The sequence below is a fragment of the Ranitomeya imitator genome, chromosome 4, assembly GCF_032444005.1.
Source record: "Ranitomeya imitator isolate aRanImi1 chromosome 4, aRanImi1.pri, whole genome shotgun sequence".
In the NCBI taxonomy this organism is placed as follows: domain Eukaryota; kingdom Metazoa; phylum Chordata; class Amphibia; order Anura; family Dendrobatidae; genus Ranitomeya; species Ranitomeya imitator.
This window is the reverse complement of record NC_091285.1, coordinates 709013429-709037298: the sequence shown is the minus strand read 5'-3', so window position 1 is coordinate 709037298 and position 23870 is coordinate 709013429. Positions and strand designations below refer to the sequence as shown.

Genomic DNA, 23870 nt, shown 5'->3' with positions numbered 1-23870 from the left:
CATTGCCCTGCCAGTGATAGATGAGTCTGCTGGTACATTGACCCGGAACGCTATATTCCCCGTGCACGCTACACAGCCAGAATGTGACCCTGCTGAAAGTCAGGTTCCCCTTCCTGCATACCATACCACCTTACACGGGGACAAAGAGGAAGATGCAGATGAAAGTGCAGGTTCCTTCATCAGGTGGGGGGGTTTACTCATTGGCGACGTCACTGGCACATGGCCCCTCATAGTACGCAAAAGTGTCGCTGCCGGTGGGAGGCGTCCCCGCCGTGCAAACACACCGCCGTACTTTGAGGGGCCCTGTGCCAGTGCCAATGCCAACGAGTGGGCCCCCCCTGCTTGGACAGGATCACAGCACTTGCAAAGTTGAAATACTTACCTCTCCCTGCTCCACTGCCGTGACGTGGTCCACATTTCCTGGGCCCACTAAATACTTGAACCAGCCCTACCCCCACAACTTTAGCCAAATGACCCCCAATTTTCAATGCCTAACTATTTTTAGAAGGTAAATTAAGATTGACAAGCTTCAGTAACAAGAATGGATGTTTTTGCCATTAAAATAGGCACTGTAGGCGTTTTCCTGGCCACCACTCACTGCTGACTATGCTTCCCCATTGACTTGCATTGGGTTTTGTGTTTCGGTTGATCACCGACTTTTCCAGATAATCGGCCGATTTCACTTGACTCGACTTTTGAGATAGTCGGGTTTCGCGAAATCCGACTCGACCCAAAAAATGGAAAAGTCGCTCAACCCTAGTCCTGACTGCTGGCAAACATGATAAACCTGGAGTGCACGAGCGGTCGGGACTTAGATCCCGCTCGTGACACTACCAAAGCCTCATGTGACTCAGGGGTCACAACTGGAGATTCCAAAGGTCTGGCGAAGGGGGAAGCCAGCCGAAACCTCTGCCTACACTGGGCTCGCTCTAACCTCCGCTCGTGAAAACGGAGGTCAGCACGAGTGGACACAGCTATTAACTCTTCCAGTGTGGCGGGAATCTCCCTAGTGGCCAGAGCATCCTTCATGTGGTCAGCCAGCCCCCTCCAAAATATCGTAATAAGGGCTTTATCTGACCACTACAACTCAGATGCTAGGGTGCAAAAGTGGACAGCAAAATGGCTGACCAAGGACGAGCCCTGAGTCAATGCCAACAGTTGGAGCGCCGCATCATGGATGACACGAGGTCCTAAAAACCTGTTTATGAGCGCTCAGGAAAAAATGAGCCCTCTGCACTACATGATCGCCACACTCCCACAGCGGTGTAGCCCACTCCAACACCCTGTCCGACAGGAGAGACACAATAAATCCCACCTTAGCCCGCAGTGTGGGGAAACGTGCAGCCAGAAACTTGAGGTGTATAGAGCACTGGCTCACAAAACCCCTACAAGATTATTTTTCTGGCAGCGGGAGTCAGAACACGGGTGGCAGTGGACATGGTTGCTGCAGCCACGCTAGCAGCCTGAACAGCAACTGCGGTTACATACACAGGTGAGGTTGTGCGCTCGAGAGCCGCCAACCTACTCTCCATCTTCTGGATGTTGTTGTGAATTCTGTGGTCAAGCTCCCTCCTGTGGTCATAAGTGGTACTTCGGCTGATTCTGTCTTTGGGCTTTCGTTGGTGGATGTGAGTGGTACTGCGGCTTCTGAGTTTCCCTCCTCAGGTGATGAGGTTAAGTCGTTAGGTGCTGCTCTATTTAACTCCACCTAGTGCTTTGATCCTGGCCTCCAGTCAATGTTCCAGTATTGGTCTTGCTTTCTCCTGGATCGTTCCTGTGGCCTGTCTGCCCAGCATAAGCTAAGTTCTGCTTGTGTTACTTTTGTTGCTATATTTTCTGTCCAGCTTGCTATTTTGGTTTTTCTTGCTTGCTGGAAGCTCTGAGACGCAGAGGGAGCACCTCCGTACCGTTAGTCGGTGCGGAGGGTCTTTTTGCCCCTCTGCGTGGTTGTTTGTAGGTTTTTGTGTTGACCGCAAAGCTCTCTTTCCTATCCTCGGTCTATTCAGTAAGTCGGGCCTCACTTTGCTAAAATCTATTTCATCTCTGTGTTTGTATTTTCATCTTAACTCACAGTCATTATATATGGGGGGCTGCCTTTTCCTTTGGGGAATTTCTCTGAGGCAAGGTAGGCTTATTTTTCTGTCTTCAGGGCTAGCTAGTTTCTCAGGCTGTGCCGAGTTGCATAGGGAGCGTTAGGCGCAATCCACGGCTACCTCTAGTGTGGTATGATAGGATTAGGGATTTCGGTCAGCAGAGTTCCCACATCTCAGAGCTTGTCCTATTTTGTTTGTAACTATCAGGTCACTTGTGTGCTCTTAACCACCAGGTCCATTGTGGTTCTGAATTACCTAATCATAACAGGATGTACCGCAAGGATTGCTGTTTGTCCATCATCACTAGCCAGACCCTGGCGCTATTGTAATGTAGGGCTAGCGGAACGCACCAAATAATTAGAAAGATAGAGTAAGGTGCGTTCGCAGCCCAGGGTCTACCGTGCAGAGATGGAACCCGCTGCTAAGTAATGACGGACTATTTGGTGGTACAAGTGGATACACACATGGGTTAGCTTCACCCCTGTGTGAAGGAACCGAACCCTGTTGCATCACAGGGCAGTGGTACCGCACCAAGAGCGCAAGAAGGAGTCTCAGATCTCATTCCCAAGACAAAGGATTAGAGTTTGTCTAGACCGCTTGCGCTCGACACCGCAACTGGGGTGTCAGAGTAACTGCAAAAAATAACTTAAATGCACAAGAGTGCATGCTGTGCCGCTCTAGCAGATGCCTCTAACCACACAGACTTGGGATAGGAAAGCACTCTAATAACGCACGGCGCCATTCTAGCGGTCAAAGCAATTAGACTCTGTTTTGTGTTTTTATTGCTGATAGCTCAGCCGGGTGCTAGAAAGCAGACATCCACCTTACATGAGCAATCAAACACAAGGGAAGGAATGATTAATGAATGACTTTCACTCATCAACACACACAAGATTTCAAGAGTACACTAGCACATGGCCGAGCGGCCATGGGAAACTTTTATAGCGGCAATGCTACAAGACCTTCCAGATGGACCAATAGGAGCGGCAACAGGACCTGAGCATGTGACCCCCGACCTCCAATGGGAGGTCGTCCCGTGGGCATGCTCAGTAAGGGAAAAGCAGGACTTAGTCCCAGAAAGACCTGCTCGCTGCTGAATACTGCTGGCTACAAGGACAGAGCCTGGAAGGGCAGAAGTAACCAGTTGTCCAGTATCAGCCTGAGCTAGATGCTGGGACCAACGCCTCCACTGTGGCTGGAGAAGAATGGGAGACTGCAGCGGAGATGGTTTGAGATTCCCCATGTGCAGAGGCGGGAACTCGACACCTAATGTGACGCCCACAGGGCATGGGGAAATATAGTGGACTAACTAGACCACTGATGGAGCAGTGGCAGCTGTATACCCAGTACACAAGAGACAGGAGAATGGCTTCAAAATGCAAAGGTATTTAATTAAATGAAGTTTTAAACAAAAAAGAAAGAGGTGCATAAGAGAAGAACCCTCTGGACCACAACACTGAACCACGTAGTGGAGCACCGGGCAAGGTGTACCCCTATACAGGGATTCCCCCGTCACAACACCAGATGGCCTAAATGCCGCAGTACCCGGACCAGAGGGACGACCCGTACAGACCATATAAACAAGACGGTGGAATTCAAGCTCTATCAGTGAAGAGGATCCTGGAAGCTCTGTGTAGTTTCGGAAAGGCTGATCCAGCCGGCAGCAATATCAGGATAGTTCTGCGAGGAGCAGCTCAGTCAGCCTGGAGTGGAAACCGGGGAGTCCAGAAGGATCCAGAATAGGGAACTGCCAGCGGAGGATACTGAGGAGACAGAGGGATTAGAAAACCAAAAGTAAACTACACGTTGCAGAGCAGAGCACAGCAGAGTGTGGACTGAGCAGAGGGCCATAAACAATAGAATGAACACATTGTCCAGGCACCTCACATAATGGGAGGATGCCTTTTATGCACAGAGCATCATAGCACAGAGAGCCTTAATAGAGAACAGGTGTTCTGCTGTTTAAAGTATGTGCAGGAAGCGGGGCGCGCCTCCTAAGAGCATTTCCAGGAGACCTGCCAAGAGGATGCAGGTTCTTAGCAGAGAAAGGAGCCGCTGATCGTCTGGAGCCACGGACAGGGTGAGTAGTACAAGTGGAGCTGTGTGAAAGGTGCCGGTCTCCCTTCACAGCAGAGACCGAACCTGCAGCTGAGGGCATGATACCTAACATACTTTAGATAATAACTTTCAACTCTACAACAATTTACTAGCACACCAGGGATGTTCTTATCAAGTATTTTCCTACTTTAGCTCACCATGAATAATAGCTGTTGCTGTGGAAGGATTTAAGAATACAGCTTGAGATCATTTTACATTTATCATGGAGAATATGTAAGTTTCAGATGGAATCTGTCCCACATTTTTCTTTTTATACTTGGGCATTCATATGTCCTGTTCTGACTCCTCTAGTAAATACAGATTTCCTGTTCCAAATTTTAAAATATTCTTTGTTTTTTAGGATGTTCTTATTTTATTGTTCTCTTCCGAAAAGTCATAAATGCATTCTTAATGTCAGCGTTTCTAAGACAGTATATGATGGGGTTTATAAGGGGAGTCAGCGCGGTGTAAAATAAGGAAAAGAGTTTACGTATGTTGATAGTGTTCCCATTTATCGGGACCAAATAAATACAGATCAATGATCCAAAAAATATAAAAACCACCATCAAATGAGATCCGCAAGTTGTAAAGGCTTTCTGTCCTACAGCAGACTGCATTCTGAGGATGGCATGGACAATGTAACCATAGGAGACCACAATCATAAGGAACGGGAGCAGAATTACAGGAACACAGAGGTAGATTTTCACAGTTTCAATGTATAAAGTGTTTGATGTAGACAATTGTATTATGGGATCAAGTTCACAAAAAAAGTGATCAATGATATTTGACCTCGGGAACTGGAGCCGAGAGAGGTTTATTGTCTGAACCGATGTTATTATAAAACTGAAGAGCCAGGCTACAACCACAAATATCGAGCAAAGCATGGGGCTCATTTTAGAAGAATAGTGCAGGGGGTGACATATGGCCAGATATCTGTCATAGGACATCACAGTCAAAAGAAGACATTCTGAAGACTCAAAAGAACAAAAGAAAAAAAACTGCATGAGACATTGTGAAAGCAGCATGGAAGAACCATTGTGCAGAACCACGTGGAGCATGTAAGGCACAACATCGGAGGTCACCATGATGTCCAAAGTCGTCAGTTGTGCCAGGAAGAAGTACATGGGACAGTGGAGGCTCTTACTGTTTGATACCACAATGATTACCAAGAGGTTCCCACAGATTGTTGTGATATAAATCATGAGGACGAAGAGAAAAAATGTAATTCTGAAGCCACGAAGGTCTGGAAATCCAAGGAGGGTGATTGTAGTAACATTGCGACTCTCCATTTTCTTTACAATGAAGATTTTGATAAAAGAATATAGTTTCAGTAACTTACTTGTAGCATAATGTAGATATATACTGTTTGTAGAGCATGCAGTAATATAAAGATCAAACATCCAAAATAGATATAATGTAACACACTGTACTATAGAAAACTATAATAACTCTTTCCCTAACAAGAGTAGCACATATAGAATAAGAACGTATCCTTCATAAAGATGCATTTTAATGACAAATATAATAGAAGTCACCATAATAAATTTGACAAAAAATACAATTTAAAGTTCAGCTCCACATAATAAAATTTCTATAAGAAAAATACCTCAAAGAACGAAAATCATAGAAGTAAGATTAAAAAATGATGTACGATAGATGTGACAAAATGCAGAAACATAGTGGTGGAGCATGAGCACAACGATGTCTGTCTTTAGCTCAGACACTGGTAATAACGAGTCAACAATACCATCTACCATAGTCAGCTAATAAAGTCTTTTGAAAGTATATTGAATAAACGTTATTTTTTTTATATACCGGAAATTTCTGAGCAAGTGGCCACTCTTACCTGTTACAGCCTGCAACGTAATATTGCGACATTGACTCAAGGTAGACGACACTCAGCATTGGTAAAGATGAATCAAATATCACATTTAGTAGCGTCCATCAGTTAAATTATCATCCTTGAAGAAATAATTAATGGTTCCACAATGGAAACCAATTACAAATAGTTATTATCACCAGGGATAAGAAGGAATTGAGAGAAAATGGAAGGAAACAAGCTCTAAAGCTTCTTAGATATCAAGATGCTCTGGAAAAAAGTCCAAGGTGCAATGGATGATATTCTGCCTTATATGAGTAGGAAAAGGAAGCCCTTGAGGAAAGTGTCATCCTCTGAGGATGAGCAGGATTTCATGAGTGATTAACACCTTAAAGACTAAACATTGTTCTATTTTTTTCATCAGTCACGTGAAAAAACTTTATAACATTTCTTATCAGAGAAATCCATCCTCTCTCTCCCTGAACCCATTATTAATGCTCAAAAATCTCAATTTGGAGGTCAACTCTGAATTCACTGATCATAAAGTTCTATGGGGAACTGCAAAAGTCATCTTAGGAAAGCTAATGATTTATGAAATAAAGATGAACTGTTCAATGACCAGGTCTAAAGGTTTTTTTAGGTCTAGTTCTTTTACAAGATGAGTATTATGATTCCTGTTATCCTTCTGCAGATTGACCACCAGTGGCTGCTATTGTTCACCTTTACAAATGTGCTGCATTTCCACTCCTTACCACTGGAGGCTGCTGTTCTGTTGGCCAATTTCCCTTTACTAAGATGGCCGATTCTAAACCTGAAGATGCCATCTTGATTCAGATTGGGCCTACTTAAAGCCACATGTGTTAGGGGTCGAGTTCCTGCCTCTGCACAGGGGGAATCTCGGGCCATCTCCGCTGCGGTCTCCCATTCTTCTCCTGCCGCAGTGGAACCTGCTCAGAGGAGACGTTGGTCCCAGCGTCATGCTCAGTCTGACACTTTGTGAAGGGTTACTGCTGTCCTTCCAGCTTCTGCCATTGTAGTCAGTACTGGTCAGCAGCGAGCAGACGTCTTTGGGACTAAGTCCTACTTTTCCCCTTCTGAGCATGCCCAGGGTAAGATCTCTCATTGGAGATCAAGGGTCACATGCTCAGGTACTGCAGCAATTCCTATTGGTCCTCTAGGAAGGTCCTGAAAGTGTTCAACGTCTATGGCAGCCTCTCATTGGTCCTTCTAGGAAGGTCCTGTACTTGCTGCAGCTATAAGAGGCGCGCATGACCGCACGGCCAAGCGCTGGTATCAATTTATATATGAGCTCAGTGCCAGTGTGGTCATGTTTGTATGCAGTTAAGGACCCGGGTGAAATAAGCCCCTAGAATGCTGGCACCTCTGGTGAGGAGTTTCATGTTTGCATTTGACTGCATGACCACCATCTGCTCTACTAAGTAGCTGTGTTCCTCTGTGAGCCAAACAGGGCACAGCGTTATCTTTGCTAACAGACTCTGTGAAGTAACAGAGTCTGTCTATACTACTATATTGTACCGCCATATCTAGCTGCAGGTGCTTTTCTGCACGGTGAATCCCGGATTACGAACGCACCAACTTCTTCTAATAAATATATATTCGGTGCATTCCGCCAACCTTAACAGTATACTAGCACCAGGGTCTGGCTAGTCATGGCGGACACACAGCAATCCATGCGGTACATCCAGCAGCTGGAGGGTGAGTTTGTGGCTCTCGAGCGCATAACCTCAGCTGTGGATGTAACCGCAGTTGCTGTTCAGGCTGCTAGCATGGCTGCAGCAACCATGTCCACTGCCACCCCTGTTCCAACTCTTTCTCACCTCCCGCTCCCAGAAAAATTTTCTGGTGATAGTAAATCTTGTAGGGGTTTCGTGAGCCTGTGCTCTATACATCTCGAGCTTCTGGCCGCACGTTTCCCCACAGAGTGGGCTAAGGTGAGCTTTATTGTGTCTCTCCTGTCGGACAGGGCGTTAGAGTGGGCTACGCCACTGTGGGAGCGTGGTGATCATGTGGTGCAGAGTGCTCTGTTGTTCCTGAGCACTCTGAAACAGGTCTTTTTAGGACCTCATGTCAACCATGATACTGCGCTCCAGCTGTTGGCATTGAGTCAGGGCTCATCCTTGGTCAGCCATTTTGCCGTCCACTTTCGCACCCTAGCATCTGAGCTGGAGTGGGCGGATAAAGCCCTTATTCCGATATTTTGGAGGGGGATGGCTGACTATATGAAGGAAGCTCTGGCCAATAGGGAGATTCCCGCCACACTGGAGGAGTTAATAACTGTATCCACTCGTATTGACCTCCGTTTTCACGAGCGGAGGTTAGAGCGAGCCCAGTGTAGGCAGAGGTTTCGGCTGGCTCCCACCTTTGCCAAACCTTTGGAATCTCCAGTCCTGGTTCCTGAGTCACATGAGGCCATGGTAGGGACATGAGTGGGATCTAAGTCCCGGACCGCTCATGCACGCCAGGTTTGTTATGTTTGCCAGCAGTCAGGACATCTTGCCACCAGATGTCCTCAGCGGTCAAGGAAACATCAGCGTCTAGTGGTAGTAGGTGGAGGTACACTAGACACGGCGATGTTTGCCTTCATATTGTCCTTTAAGGGGACAATTACTATAGGCTCATTTACCCACTTGGTAGAGCTCTGCGTGGATTCTGGGGCGGAGGGCAATTTCATGTCTTCTGCCTTCGCCCAACGTCACGCAATTCCCCTGGTAATGTTAGCTCAACCAGTAACCGTACGAGTGGTAAATGGGTCGACACTGCCCTCACAGATAACACACCAGACCATTCCTTTTTCTTTGTCTGTGTCGCCATCTCATCAGGAAATTATATCTCTGCTCGTCATTCCTGAGGGAATTGATGAGGTCCTGTTAGGGATAACTTGGCTACGGTACCACTCTCCTCATATTAAGTGGTCCACAGGCAGAATTTTGGGATGGGGTGAATCTTGTGGGGGTAGATGTCAGACGGAATATGTTCAGGTTGCTACTACTGAGGTACCCGCAGATCTATCCTCTCTCCCCAAGCAATATTGGTCCTATGCGGACGTGTTCTCCAAAAGAGCTGCAGAGACCCTTCCGCTTCACCGCCTCTATGACTGTCCTATTGACCTCTTGCCTGGTCCTGAGCCTCCCTGGGGTCGGGTTTATCCGTAATCTCTCCCAGAGATAGAGACAATGTCACAGTACATCCAGGAAAATCAGGCAAGAGGATTCATTAGGAAGTCAGTGTCACATGCAGGGGCTGGGTTCTTCTTCGTGCAGAAGAAGAATGGGGAACTACGTCCATGCATAGATTACAGGGGTCTTAACGCCATCACCGTTAAGAATAAGTATCCTCTGCCCCTGATATCTGAGCTCTTTGTTAGGCTTCGGGGAGCAAGGGTGTTTACTAAACTAGATCTGCGGGGTGCTTACAACCTGATTCGCATCCGTGAGGGGGACAAATGGAAGACGGCTTTTAACACCAGGTATGGGCAATATGAATATCTAGTGATGCCCTTTAGGCTCTGTAATGCCCCAGCCGGTTTCTAAGACTTTGCAAACGATATCTTCCAGGATATGCTCTCTAACTCGGTCGTAGTCTATCTGGATGATATTCTCATCTACTCTCCAGATATTGACTCCCACCGGAGAGATGTTTGCAGAGTCTTCGACCTCTTACGAACTAACTCCTTTTACGCCAAGTTAGAGAAATGTGTGTTTGAGCAGGAGTCTTTACCTTTCCTGGGCTATATCATCTTCGCCCAAGGATCGGCTATGGATCCTGCCAAACTACAAGCTGTGATGCACTGGCAAGAACCCCACTCCCTTAAAGCGGTGCAGCGCTTTATGGGGTTCATTAACTATTATTGCCAGTTCATTCCTCATTTCTCAAGTTTGGTAGCTCCCTTTGTAGCCCTCACCAAGAAGGGAGCAAATCCCAAATTGTGGTCTGTGGAGGTCTGCAAGGCTTTCACTTCTATTAAATCTCATTTTGCTAGCGCTCCCATTCTACATCGCCCCAATGTAGATAAGCCGTTTATAATGGAGTTGGATGCCTCTTCCGTTGGTGCTGGAGCAGTCCTCTTCCAAAAGGATGCTCAAGGTCAGAAGCATCCTTGCTTCTTCTTTTCCAAAACCACACCAGTGGAGAGGAATTATTCCATCGGGGACAGGGAGTTGCTAGCAATGAAGTTAACCTCCTCAGAGTGGAGACATCTCTTGGAGGGGGCTCGTTTTCCCTTCCAAGTATTCACTGACCATAAGAATTTGTTTTATTTACAGACCGCACAGTGGCTAAATTCTCGCCAGGCCAGATGGTCCTTGTTCTTCTCTTGGTTCCATTTCACCCTACATTTTCTTTCCGGGGAGAAGAACATTCATGCCGACGCTCTCTCTCTTGCTCCGTTGTATCATCTGAGGAGGAGGAAGAGGAGCCTCGGCTTATTGTCCCTTCCGAGAGCCTGAGAACTGTTGCCCTGGTTTCGCTAGAGTCTGTGCCTCCGGGCAAGACTTTTGTACCATCCAGTTTGCGTCCAGAGGTTCTCTCTTGGGCTCACTCGTCTAGGGTGGGTGGACATTTTGGGACCAAAAGGACATCTGAGCTACTGGCGAGGACATATTGGTGGCCGCATATGGCCCGTGATGTCGCAGACTTTGTTCGGGCATGTGTCTCCTGCGCCAAGAACAAGTCTCCTTGTCAACGTCCAGCTGGGTTGCTTCACCCCCTGCCGGTGGCGGACAGACCCTGGGAGATGGTCGGGATGGATTTTGTGGTGGGCTTACCCAAGTCTCGTAGCTGCACAATTATTTGGGTTATCACCGACCATTTTTCAAAAATGGTGCACTTTGTGCCTCTTCCATGGTTACCTTCTGCACGGGCTCTGCCGGCGTTGTTTATCAAACACATATTTCGCCTTCATGGTATGCCGGACAAAATTGTCAGTGACCGGGGTCCCCAGTTTGCGTCTCCATTCTGGATAGAGCTTTGTCGTCTACTCAGAATTCAGAGTTGAATCTCTCCTCAGCTTATCATCCCGAGATAAATGGGTTGGTAGAGAGGGCCAACCAGACCTTGGTCCCATATCTTCGACATTTTGTCTCAGCCAGGCAGGATGACTGGGCATCCTTGCTACCATGGGTGGAGTTTGCGCTGAATAATGCCGTAGCTGACTCCACCGGATAGACCCCATTGCTCCTAAACTATGGTCAGCATCCGCGGGTACCTGTACCTATGCCCATGTCTTCCGCCGACTCCAGGGTGGCAGACTGGGCTGTGGAGGCGTTGGACATTTGGGACCACACTCAGGGTGCCATTCGGGCCTCCAAGGAGAGAATGAGTTCCTCCGCCGATGCATATCGGCGCCCCGCTCCGACCTTTGCTCCTGGTGACTTAGTGTGGCTCTCCGCCCATAACATCAGGCTGCGAGTTGAGTCTACTAAGTTTGCTCTTCGCTACTTGGGCCCTTTCAAGGTCCTCGAACAGGTTAACCCAGTAGTGGTCTACCGTCTGGCCCTTCCACCACGTCTGGGTATCACCGACACCTTTCATGTGTCCCTCTTGAAGCCCGTAAAAATGTCCCGGTTTTCTGAGTCATCTGCCGGGACATCGAGTTCGTCTACAGACAATTATGAGGTGAATGCTATTTTAGGGTGCAAGGTGGTACGTGGCAAAAATTTTATTTGGTGGACTTGAAGGGTTATGGTCCTGAGGACAGGTCCTGGATGCCTGCTGAGAATTTTCAGGCTCCGCAGCTCATTGCTGCCTTCAAGCGTGGCGAGGTCCATTGAGAGGGGCCTCAGAGGGGGGGTAATGTTAGGGGTCGAGTTCCTGCCTCTGCACAGGGGGAATCTCGAGCCATCTCCGCTGCGGTCTCCCATTCTTCTCCTGCTGCAGTGGAGCCTGCTCAGCGGAGGCATCGGTCCCAGCGTCATGCTCATTCTGACACTGTGCGAAAGGTTACTGCTGTCCTTCCAGCTTCTGCCATTGCAGCTAGTACTGGTCAGCAGTGAGCAGACATCTTTGGGACTAAGTCCTACTTTTCCCCTTCTGAGCATGCCCAGGGTAAGATCTCTCATTGGAGATCAAGGGTCACATGCTCAGGTACTGCAGCAAATCCTATTGGTCCTCTAGGAAGGTCCTGAAGGTGTTCAATGTCTGTGGCAGCCTCTCATTGGTGCTTCTAGGAAGGTCCTGTACTTGCTGCAGCTATAAGAGGCGCGCATGACCTCACAGCCATGTATCAATTTATGTATGAGCTCAGCGCCAGTGTGGTCATGTTTGTATGCAGTCAGGGACCTGGCTGAAATAAGCCCCTAGAATGTTGGCACCTCCGGCGAGGAGTTTCATGTTTGCATTTGACTGCATGACCACCATTTGCTCTTCTAAGTAGCTGTGTTCCTCTGTGAGCCAAACAGGGCACAGCGTTATCTTTGCTAACAGACTCTGTGAAGTAACAGAGTCTGCCTATACTACTATATTGTACCGCCATATCTAGCTGCAGGTGCTTTCCTGCACGGTGGATCCTGGGTTGCGAACGCACCAATCTCTTCTAATAAATATATATTCGGTGCGTTCCGCCAACCCTAACAACATGGATCCCTCACTCATTGCTTGAGTATAGTGTCTAGCTGCCGGTCTAGCTCCAGTCTCCAGCTGCTGAAATGCCTTACTCAGAATGTTCTCATTCATTTCCGGATTGTTTGCCACGACTCCTATTGCTACCTCCAAGGACTTCCACTACCACTTGGTGTTCCCTGCTTGTGCTCCTCCAGCTATTGGATTACATTCTTACTTCACTGCTATCTTAACAATGAATTGCATTTGTCAGTGTAGCTCTTTTGGGGTACATACAACCTAACACCTTCCTTTTATTGTCTTTTTATGTGAAACAATAAAAAACTGGTTTTTCTGTTACTCTTTAATTTTACATTTTATACTTTTAATTTACAGCACAAATAAAGAGATAGCTGTATTCTGCGAATCAACGTCACTATGCTAATACCAATAATTACACATGTGGTCAAAATTGCTGATACCCCTCGTTTAATGACAGAAAAACCCACAAAACCCACAGAAATAACTTGAATCTGACAAAAGTAATAATTAATACAAATCTACGAAAATGGAAAAATGAAAGTCAGACATTTCTTTTCAACCATGCTTTCACAGACATTTAAAAAATTAAAACTCATGAAATCGGCCTGGACAGAAATGATGGCACCCTTAACTAAATATTTTGTTGCACAACCTTTTGAGGCAATCACTGCAATCAAACGATTCCTGTAACTGTCAATGAGACTTCTGCACCTCTCGACAGGGATTTTGGCCACTGATGGTTCCCTTTTCCAGACAACATGTTTCAGCTTTTTCCAAAGATGCTCAATAGGATTTAGATCTGGGCTCATAGAAGCCACTTCAGAATAGTCCAATGTTTTCCTCTTAGCTATTCTTGGGTGTTTATAGCTGTGTGTTTTGGGTCATTATTCTGTTCCAAGACCCATGACCTGCAACTGAGACCAAGCTCTCTGACACTGGGCAGCACATTTCTCCCTAGAATCCATTAATAGTTTCGAGATTTCATTGTACCCTGCACAGATTCTAGACACCCTATACCAGCTGCAGCAAAGCAGCCCCAGAACATAACAGCGACGGATGGTGCGATCTGACACTGATGTTCCTTGAGCTTGAAGTTCACCTTTAATCTGTTTAGAAGTTTTTCTGGGCTCTTTTGTTACCATTCGTATTATCTGTCTCTTTGATTTGTCATCAGTCTACTCTTGTGGCCATGTCCACGGTGGTCGGCTACAGTCCCAAGGATCTTAAATTTCGGAATAATATGTGCAACTGTAGTCACAGGAACATCAAGCTGCTTGGAGGCGATCTTATAATTAACATGTTTGTCTATAATTTTCTTTCTAATCTCTTGAGACAACGCTTTCCTTCGCTTCCTCTGGTCCATGTTGAGTGTGATACTCACCAGGTCACCAAACAGCACAGTGTCTGTAGCCCTGTATACCGGCCACTCACTGATTCCAGGATTGTAGACACCTGTGATGCTAGTTAGTGGACACACGGTGATTTAACATGTCCCTTTTGTCACATTATTTTCAGAGGTACCATCATTTCTGCCCAGGCTGATTTCATGAGTTTTTTATTTTTTTTTAAATCTGTGGAAGCATGGCTGAAAAGCAATGTCTGACTGTCATTTGTTCATTTCATGAATTTTTTTAGTTATTATTACTTTTGTCAGACTCAAGTTATTTCTGTGACCATTGTGGGGTTTTCTGTGATTAAACGAGGGGGACCAACAATTGTGACCACGTGCGTATGTCGTTGTGACTCACTGTGACTCTGGGAGACATAAGTTTTAACATTTATCCGGCAATTGAGGTCTAAGATGTTTTATTTTTTGTGCCATGATATGATTTTCAGTTTTCCATTTTAACAATTTTTTTGAGCAGCCAGTTGCTGAGAACCTTGACTTTTGTGTTATGGCTTAATATTTAGTGCGGTCTGAAAAATTTTAAAAGTTAACCCCTTAATAACAGCCAATATGTCTTTTAACTGACCTGAGATGTAAGAGAATAGCCTCCCCATACAGGTGACAATCCAGTAGCTGTCCTCTGTCCACTATTGCTGACAACTTGCTGCATCCGCGACGATCAGTGTTTGCACCATCCAACTCTGTTTAACCCCTTAGATGCTGCTGTCAATAGTGACTACATCATTATAAATGGTTAACAGATTGTGGGGGCTTCCTATTTAACCAAATTGGTGCCCTCAGATCTTGATTTTGTGGTACTGATGCTTACCCTGGCAATTCATTACCAAATAGTGGCCTTAGAGTCTGCCGGCTGTAGTAATCTGTTCAGAAGTTAGAGACTTTTAGGTGGTAAAAATACACATTTTCATTCCTATCATGCCTCTTTGCATTAATTCCTGTAAAGCACCTCAAGAGTTAATAAAGTACTTGACAGCAGTTTTCAATATGTCTGGGGGTGCTCTTTTTAAAATGGTATCACGTTTGGGGGTTTCCCAATATATGAGACCCCTAAAGTCACTTCAAACATGGATAAGTCCTTAAAAAAAAAATTTTGTAAATTTCCTTGAAAAAATGAAAAATTGCTGCTACATTTTTAATCCTCCTCAAATGCTAACAAAATAAAATAACATTTTACAAATGGTTCTGATGTAAAGCCGACATGTGGGAAATGTTATTTATTAATGGTTTGCCGTGGTATGGCCATCTGGATTAAAGGGATAATCATTCAAAGTTTGAAAATTGCAAATTTTTTAAAATTTTTCTCAAATTTTTGATATTTTTTATAAATAAACACAAAACATATTGACCTAAATTTACAATGATCATAAAGTATAATGTGTCACGAAAAAACAATCTCAAAATCACTGGGATTTGTTGAAGCGTTGCAGAGTTATTACCACATAAAGTGACACTGGTCAGATTTCAAAAATTTGGCTCCGTCACTAGGGGTTAAAACTTTTGGATGTGGGGTAATTATTGATCACTTTTTATAAAATATGTTTTGCGATGGGATAAGAAAAAATACTTTTTTTGTTTTCTCCAATAGATAAATATATAACGTTTAAGCACAAGCTCATACGATTACAACGTTCTTTGATTTATAATGTTTGCGTTATGTTTTACTCCTTTAGTACAAAAAATCACATTAAAATTACATGAATTAAATCTTTTTTCTCACATTCTCCCTGAGGAAGCCACACTTTAGATACGCATGAGGCTTTCACCCCTATCTTTCTTATATTCAGCACACAGGTGTCATCTTCATCCCATTTCTAGACTTATTGAGATTGTTTTTCAGGTTGTGATGGCAAAATATTACGTTTTGACCTTTATTTCCATTTGATTGCTTATATTGTCTTTCACTACCAGTTCCATCTTGACAATCATTGTACTACAGGCTCGATATATTTATATTGATTGTTTAATTTATCTTTGGCATCCCGTGAAATTTGGGACAAGTTAGGGAAGACCCTATTACGAGCGATAATTTCTCATAGCCATTGGGCTATTTTAATTTATTTAATTGAAATTTTTCTCAGCTTAGAATTCAATAAACCTTTGTTATTTATAGGTGATCCTTTTTTTAATTGGTACATTGTTTTTCTTTGTTTATAAAGTTAACACACTATGTCCACATAATAAGACAACATAGTGAATGCCACAACACTGATTATTATCAACCTGAATCTACCCAAACTAAGTATCACTGACTTGGGACCTTCAGGTTCTACACCTGGTACAACATTTATCTTGAGAAAGTTGAGCCTGGTCTCCCACAGAGACCAGAACAGCGGTAGGCCTCTTCCCAACACAGTCCCATATGGAAGGGTCTTCACCACTTCCACCACATGTTTAACCTCTTACCGGCATCGGACATACTATACCGTCCGATGCCGGCTCCCCTGCTTTGATGCAGGGCTCCGCGGTGAGCCCGCACCAAAGCCGGGACATGTCAGCTGTTTTGAACAGCTGACATGTGCCCGTAATAGGCGCGGGCAGAATTGCGATCTGCCCGCACCTATTAACTAGTTAAATGCCGCTGTCAAACGCAGACAGCGGCATTTAACTACCGCTTCCGGCCGGGCGGCCGGAAATGACGTCATCGCCGACCCCCGTCACATGATCGGGGGTCGGCGATGCTTGTGAATGGTAACCATAGAGGTCCTTGAGACCTCTATGGTTACTGATTGCCCGTCGCTGTGGTCGGCGCTCACAGCACACCTGCAATTCTGCTACATAGCAGCGATCAGCAGATCGCTGCTATGTAGCAGAGCCGATCGCGTTGTGCCTGCTTCTAGCCTCTCATGGAGGCTATTGAAGCATGGCAAAAGTTAAAAAAAAAAGTTTAAAAAAATGTGAAAAAAATAAAAAAAAACATAAAAGTTTAAATCACCCCCCTTTCGCCCCAATCAAAACAAATCAATAAAAAAAATATCAAATCTACGCATATTTGGTATCGCCGCGCTCAGAATCGCCCGATCTATCAATTTAAAAAAAGTATTAACCTGATCGCTAAACAGCGTAGCGGGAAAAAAATTCGAAACGCCAGAATTACCTTTTTTTGGTCGCCGCGACATTGCATTAAAATGCAATAACGGGCGATCAAAAGAACGTATCTGCACCGAAATGTATCATTAAAAACTTCATCTCGGCACGCAAAAAATAAGCCCTCAACCGACCCCAGATGATGAAAAATGGAGACGCTACGAGTATCGGAAAATGGCGCAATTTTTTTTTTTTTTTAGCAAAGTTTGGAATTTTTTTTCACCACTTAGATAAAAAATAACCTAGGCATGTTTGGTGTCTATGAACTCGTAATGACCTGGAGAATCATAATGGCAGGTCATTTTTAGCATTTAGTGAACCTAGCAAAAAAGCCAAACAAAAAACCAATGTGGGATTGCACTTTTTTTGCAATTTCACCGCACTTGGAATTTTTTTCCCGTTTTCTAGTACACGACATGCTAAATCCAATGATGTCGTTCAAAAGTACAACTCGTCCCGCAAAAAATAAGCCCTCACATGGCCAAATTGACGGAAAAATAAAAAAGTTATGGCTCTGGGAAGGAGGGGAGCGAAAAACGAACACGGAAAAACGAAAAATCCCCCGGTCATGAAGGGGTTAAAGTACCCAAACGGCATGGAAAAATTAACCTTAGTGGTAGAGTATTCCCGGATTTCCCCATGGACATCAATCACCTCCACTTTCCTACCTTTAGGGTTGTCCCTGGCAACAAGTGACCCATGAACCAAAGTCACTATGCACACTGAGTCTAGGAGGGTCTATGTTTAGTACCCATTCATGAGTACCTGGCACAGTTGGAGTTTGCTGCCAGCAGTGTCTGTAATGGCAGTACAGTCTGGCTGGGAATACATAGGCATACAGCAAATATACCCACAGTCCATGGGTTCAGACATCAGGGGGCCGTTAGCAGCAACATATCTGGGCCCTTTGCACAGCCAGCACCTGACTGCTGCAGCTCAACTATACATTGGAGCCGATTTAGGGAAGACGGGACTTTTGTCATCTTCAGTTTGGGTCCACCCCTCAACCCGAACATGGTCGTAGTCAGCCCCAACTGAGGTTTGTGGACTTTTCCCAGGCTCCAGAGCTGATGGAGCCTTACATGACAGCCGAAGTAGAGAAGTGTCCCGTATAAAGTCCTGAGTGGCTGTATACCGCTCTACCAGTCAAAACATTTAGTCCAGAGTCCCCGGGTGCCCTTGTCCCACCCAACACTGTATGGCTGATGGCAGAGCCCTTACCAGCCGTTCGATCACCACCCTCTCTACCATCTGGATTGAGGTTAAAGTCTGAGGCTGGAGGAATTTTTTTACCAGCTGCAGTTATTCATATGCCTGAGACCTGGTGGGATGAGACTCCACAAAAGACCACTGGTACACCCGCTGAGCCTGCACATAGGTATTAACCCCCAGTTGGGCAAGGATCTCACCTCTCAGGTTCTCATAGTCCAGAGCATACTACCGATTGAGGTCCATGTATGTCTTCTGGGCATCTCCAGTCAGGAAGGTGGCCACCACTTGAGCCACTGGGACAACGGCAAGCTCTCCCACTCTGCCATACATTAAAAGATGATGAGGAAGGCCTTCATGTCATCCTAGCGACTCATCTTCCTCAATGCTGTCCGGACTTTTTACCAGGGGTCAGAACGGATTAGGGTCACTGTGGAGGGTGCCTCTCATATAGCCGCAACCTGCTGCAGAATCAGCTCATTAGCCTTTTGCTGTTGCTGATTCATCAACTGCAATCATAGCTGCTCTTGCTGCCGATGCTCTTCTTGTTGCTGCTGAAACTGCAGCGCCTCTTGTTGCTGCCGCTGTTGCAACTGCAGCACCTCTTGCTTCTGCTGCTGCTGAGAGAGGACCAACTGCTTCAAAAGCTCCTCCATTTTGTCAGTCAGCTTGAGCTGTAGCTTTGCAGGCTTAGTCACTGACACGCTTTGGGGTATGCCTCAGTTCATACTGCTCCACATTCTCCAACCCCAACCATATGTAGTGCAGCAGTAACACTGTGCAGTGAATAGGAGATTGGCACAAATGACAAAGTTAGAGGTAGGTGGAAGGTAATTTAAAATGATTTCAGGTAATTAGTCTGCAAGCTGAAAGCAAGGACCTCCAAGGTGGTATTTTCTGAAATACTGCCGGTACCACGTGCCATGCCAGAGAGGCAACGGGAGATTGGGGAGATAAATAAGTGGCTTAGGAAATGGGGTAGGATGGAGGGGTTTGGGTTCCTGCAGAACTGGGCCGAATTCTCAGGTGGCTACAGGTTCTACGCTAGGGACGGGCTGCACCTCAATGGGGAAGGTGCCGCTGTGCTGGGGAGAAAATGGCTAGAAGGTTGGAGGTGTGCTTAAACTAGGGATTGATGGGGAGGGTATTCATTTTATAGGAGGGGAAGATAGTCCAGATAGTGATGTGGGCACAAATAAAGAAGTTGGGGGTGGCGGTGGCATGGGGGGAGGTGTTAGAACAGTTAATAATGTAAGAAAGAAAGTACAGAGAGATACATAAAGTGCTTGTATGCTAATGCCAGAAGCCTGAATTAGAACTAATGTTGTTGGAGCATAATTATGACATGGTGGGGATATCTGAGACGTGGCTGGATGAGAGCCATGACTGGGCTGTTAACTTGCAGGGCTATAGTCTGTTCAGAAATGACCGTACAGATAAGCGAGGGGGAGGGGTGTGTCTATATGTGAAATCGTCTTTAAAACCCATCCTGCGTGATAATATAGGTGAATTTAATGAAAATGTAGAATCCCTGTGGGTGGAGATAGGAGGGGGAAAAAATAATAAATTACTGATAGGGGTTTGTTATAAGTCCCCAAAAATAATGGAAGCAACGGAGAATATCCTCGTAAAGCAAATAGATGAAGCTGCGACTCAAGGAGAAGTCATTATTATGGGGGACTTCAACTACCCTGAAATAGATTGGGGAACAGAAACCTGCAGGTCCAGCAAAGGTGATCGGTGTCTGACAACTATGAGAGACAATTACCTTTCACAACTGGTTCAGGACCCAACAAGAAGGGGGGCACTGCTAGACCTAATATTAACCAACAGGCCAGACCGCATATCAAATATAAGGGTTGGGGGTCACTTGGGGAATAGTGATCACAAAATAATAAGTTTTCATGTATCCTTTAACCCCTTCATGACCCAGCCTATTTTGACCTTAATGACCTGTCCCGTTTTTGGCAATTCTGACCAGTGTCCCTTTATGAGGTAATAACTCAGGAACGCTTCAACAGATCCTAGCGGTTCTGAGAATATTTTTTCGTAACATATTGGGCTTCATGTTAGTTATAAATTTAGGTTGATAATTTTTGCGTTTATTTGTGAAAAAATGGAAATTTGGCGAAAATTTAGAAAATTTAGCAATTTTCAAATTTTGAATTTTTATTATGTTAAACAAAAGACTTATGTGACACAAAATAGTTATTAAATAACATTAACCACATGTCTACTTTACATCAGCACAATTTTGGAAACATTTTTTTTGCTAGGAAGTTATAAGGGTTAAAATTTTACCAGCGATTTCTCATTTTTACAACGAAATGTACAAAACCATTTTTTTTAGGAAACACCTCATATTTGAAGTCACTTTGAGGGGTCTATATGGCTGAAAATACCCAAAAGTGACACCATTCTAAAAGCTGCACCCCTCAAGGTGCTCAAAACAAAAAATGTGGGGGAATCCACTGTTTGGGCTCATGACAGGGCTCGGAAGGGAAGGAGCGCCATTTGACTTTTTCAATGAAAAATTGGCTCCAATCATTAGCGGACACCATGTTGCGTTTGGAGAGCCCCTGTGTGCCTAAACATTGGAGCTCCCCCACGAATTAGCCCATTTTGGAGACTAGACCCCCCAAGGAGCCTATCTAGATGCATAGTGAGCCCTTTGAACCCCCAGGTGCTTCACAAATTGATCCGTAAAAATCAAAAAGTACTTTATTTCACAAAAAAATTATTTTAGCCTCAATTTTTTCATTTTCGCATGGGAAACAAGATAAAATGGATACCAGTATGTGTTGGGCAAGTTCTCCTGAGTACACCGATACCTCATATGTGGTCACAAACCACTGTGCACACGGCAAGGCTCGAAAGGGAAGGAGCGCCATTTGACTTTTGAATGAAAAAGTAGCTCCAATTGTTAGCGGACACCATGTCGCATTTCAAGAGCCCCTGTGTGCCTAATGATTGGAGCTCCCCAACAAGTGACCCCATTTTAGAAACTAGATGCCCCAAGGATTTTATCTGGATGCATAGTGAGCACTTTGAACCCCCAGGTGCTTCACAAATTGATCCGTAAAAATGAAATAGTACTTTTTTTCACAAAAAATTTTTTTAGCCAAAGTTTGTTCATTTCCACATGGGCAGCAGGATAAAATGGATCCTAAAATTTATTGGCCAATTTCTCCTGAGTACACTGATACCTCACACTGTTTGGGTACACGGCAGGGCTCGGAAGGGAAGGAGCGCCATTTGACTTTTTGAATGAAAAATTAGCTTCAATCGTTAGCGGACACCATGATGCGTTTGGAGAGCCCCTGTGTGCCTAAACATTGGAGCTCCCTCACATGTGACCCCATTTTGGAAACTAGACCTCCCTTGGAACTAGTCTAGATGTGCGGTGACTGCTTTAAACCCCCAAGTTCTTCACAGAAGTTTATAACGCAGAGCCGTGAAAATAAAAAAATCATTTTTCTTTCCTCAAAAATTATTTTTTAGCCTGCAATTTTTTATTTTCGCAAGAGTAACAGGAGAAATTGGACCCCAAAAGTTGCCCAGTTTGTCCTGAGTATGCTGGTACCCCATATGTGGGGTAAACCACTGTTTGTTCATGTGAGATTTTTCCACACCATTTTTGAAAAATCCGCAGGTAAAAGGCACTGCCTTTTAGCTGCGGATTTACCGCGGATTTCCAGTGTTTTTTGTGCGGATGTCACCTGCGGATTCCTATAATATAATAATAATAATTTGTATTTATATAGCGCCAACATATGTCGCAGCACTTTACAATTAAGCGGGGACATGTACAGATAATAAATTCAGTACAAGTTAAGACAATTTAAACAGTGACATTAGGGGTGAGGTCCCTTCTCGCAAGCTTACAATCTACAAGGAAATGGGGGGACACAATAGGTGAAAAGTGCTTGTTATTTCAGGTCTGGCAATTATAATTCCTATTGAGGAACAGGTGTAAAACGCTGCGGAATCCGTACAAAGAATTGACATGCTGCGGAAAATACAGTGCAGCATTTCCGCGCAGTATTTTCCGCACCATGGGCACAGTGGAATTGGTTTTCCATAGGTATACATGGTACTGTAAACCTGATGGAACACTGCTACAAATCCACAGTGGCCAATCCGCTGCGGATCCACAGCCAAATCCACACCATGTGCAAAAAGCCTAATTCTAACCCTAACCCTAGTTCTAACCCTAACCCTAATTCTAACCCTAACCCTAGTTGAAAAATATATATATATTTATTTTATTATTTTCCCTACCTATGGGGGTGATAAAGGGGGGGTTGACTTACTATTTTTTTATTTTGATCCTTGCGATAGGTTTTATCACAGTGATCAAAATGTATCTGGAACGAATATGCTGGCCGGCAGGCAGATTCGGCTGGCGCACTGCGCATGCGCCTGCCATTTTGGAAGATGGCGGCGCCCATGGAGATGACGGATGGACACCGGGAGGCTCGGTAAGTGTGAGGGGGGGAGATCGGAGCACGGGGGGATCGGAGCATGGGGGGTGGGATTGGAGCACGCGGTGAGTAGACAGGAGGACGGGGAGCAGACAGGACGACGGAGGGGAGCGGAGCACAGGACAGAGGACTGGGGAGGAGATCGGTGGTGGTAGGGGGGCAGATCAGGGTTTCCAGCCATGGCCAATGATATTGCAGCATCGGCTATGGCTGGATTTTAATATTTCACCAGTTTTCATAGGTGAAATATTGCAAATCGCTCTGATTGGCTGTTTCACTTTCAACAGCCAATCAGAGCGATCGTAGCCACGGGGGGGGGGGAAGCCACCCCCCTGGACTGAAGTACCACTCCCCCTGTCCCTGCAGATCAGGTGAAATTGGAGTTAACCCTTGCACCCGATCTGCAGGAATGCGATCCGTCCATGACACCACATAGGCGTCACAGGTCGGATTGGCACTGACTTTCATGACACCTACGCGGCGTCACAGGTTGGGAAGGGGTTAATAAAATGTGCAGTAGAGGGGTTACAAGGACACTAAACCTCAGGAGGGCAAATTTCCAATGGATGAGAGATGATCTTGGTGCAATTAACTGGGACGATATCCTGAGACATAAAAATACACAAAGAAAATGGGAGACGTTTATTAGCATCCTGGATAGGACCTGTGCACAGTATATACCGTATGGGAATAAACATACTAGAAATAGGAGGAAACCAATATGGCTAAATAGAGCTGTAAGGGGCGCAATAAGGGACAAAAAGAAAGCATTTAGAGAATTAAAGGAAGTAGGTAGTGAGGAGGCATTAAATAAATACAAAAAATTAAATAAATTCTGTAAAAAGCAAATCAAGGGAGCAAAGATTGAGACAGAGAGACTCATTGCCAGAGAGAGTAAAAATAATCCCAAAATATTCTTTAACTACGTAAACAGTAAGAAACTAAAAAATGATAGTGTTGGCCCCCTTAACAATAGTCTGGGTGAAATGGTGGATGAGGATGAGGAAAAAGCCAATATGCTAAATGACTTTTTTCATCAGTATTTACACAAGAAAAGTCCATGGCGGAAAATATGATCA

The 23870-nt window shown here is 45.1% G+C and overlaps 1 protein-coding gene across 1 annotated transcript in view; it reads left to right on the top strand.

Annotated features, from left to right (window-relative positions):
• Positions 1-7679: 7679 nt before the first annotated feature.
• The window catches only part of LOC138674856 (olfactory receptor 2D2-like), a 157633-nt gene continuing 141442 nt past the window's right edge, over positions 7680-23870 (top strand). The window contains exons 1-2 of the mRNA XM_069762674.1: positions 7680-7878; positions 9643-9809. Of these exons, the coding sequence (XP_069618775.1) occupies positions 7680-7878; positions 9643-9809 (366 nt within the window). The remainder of the gene's footprint in view (positions 7879-9642; positions 9810-23870) is intronic.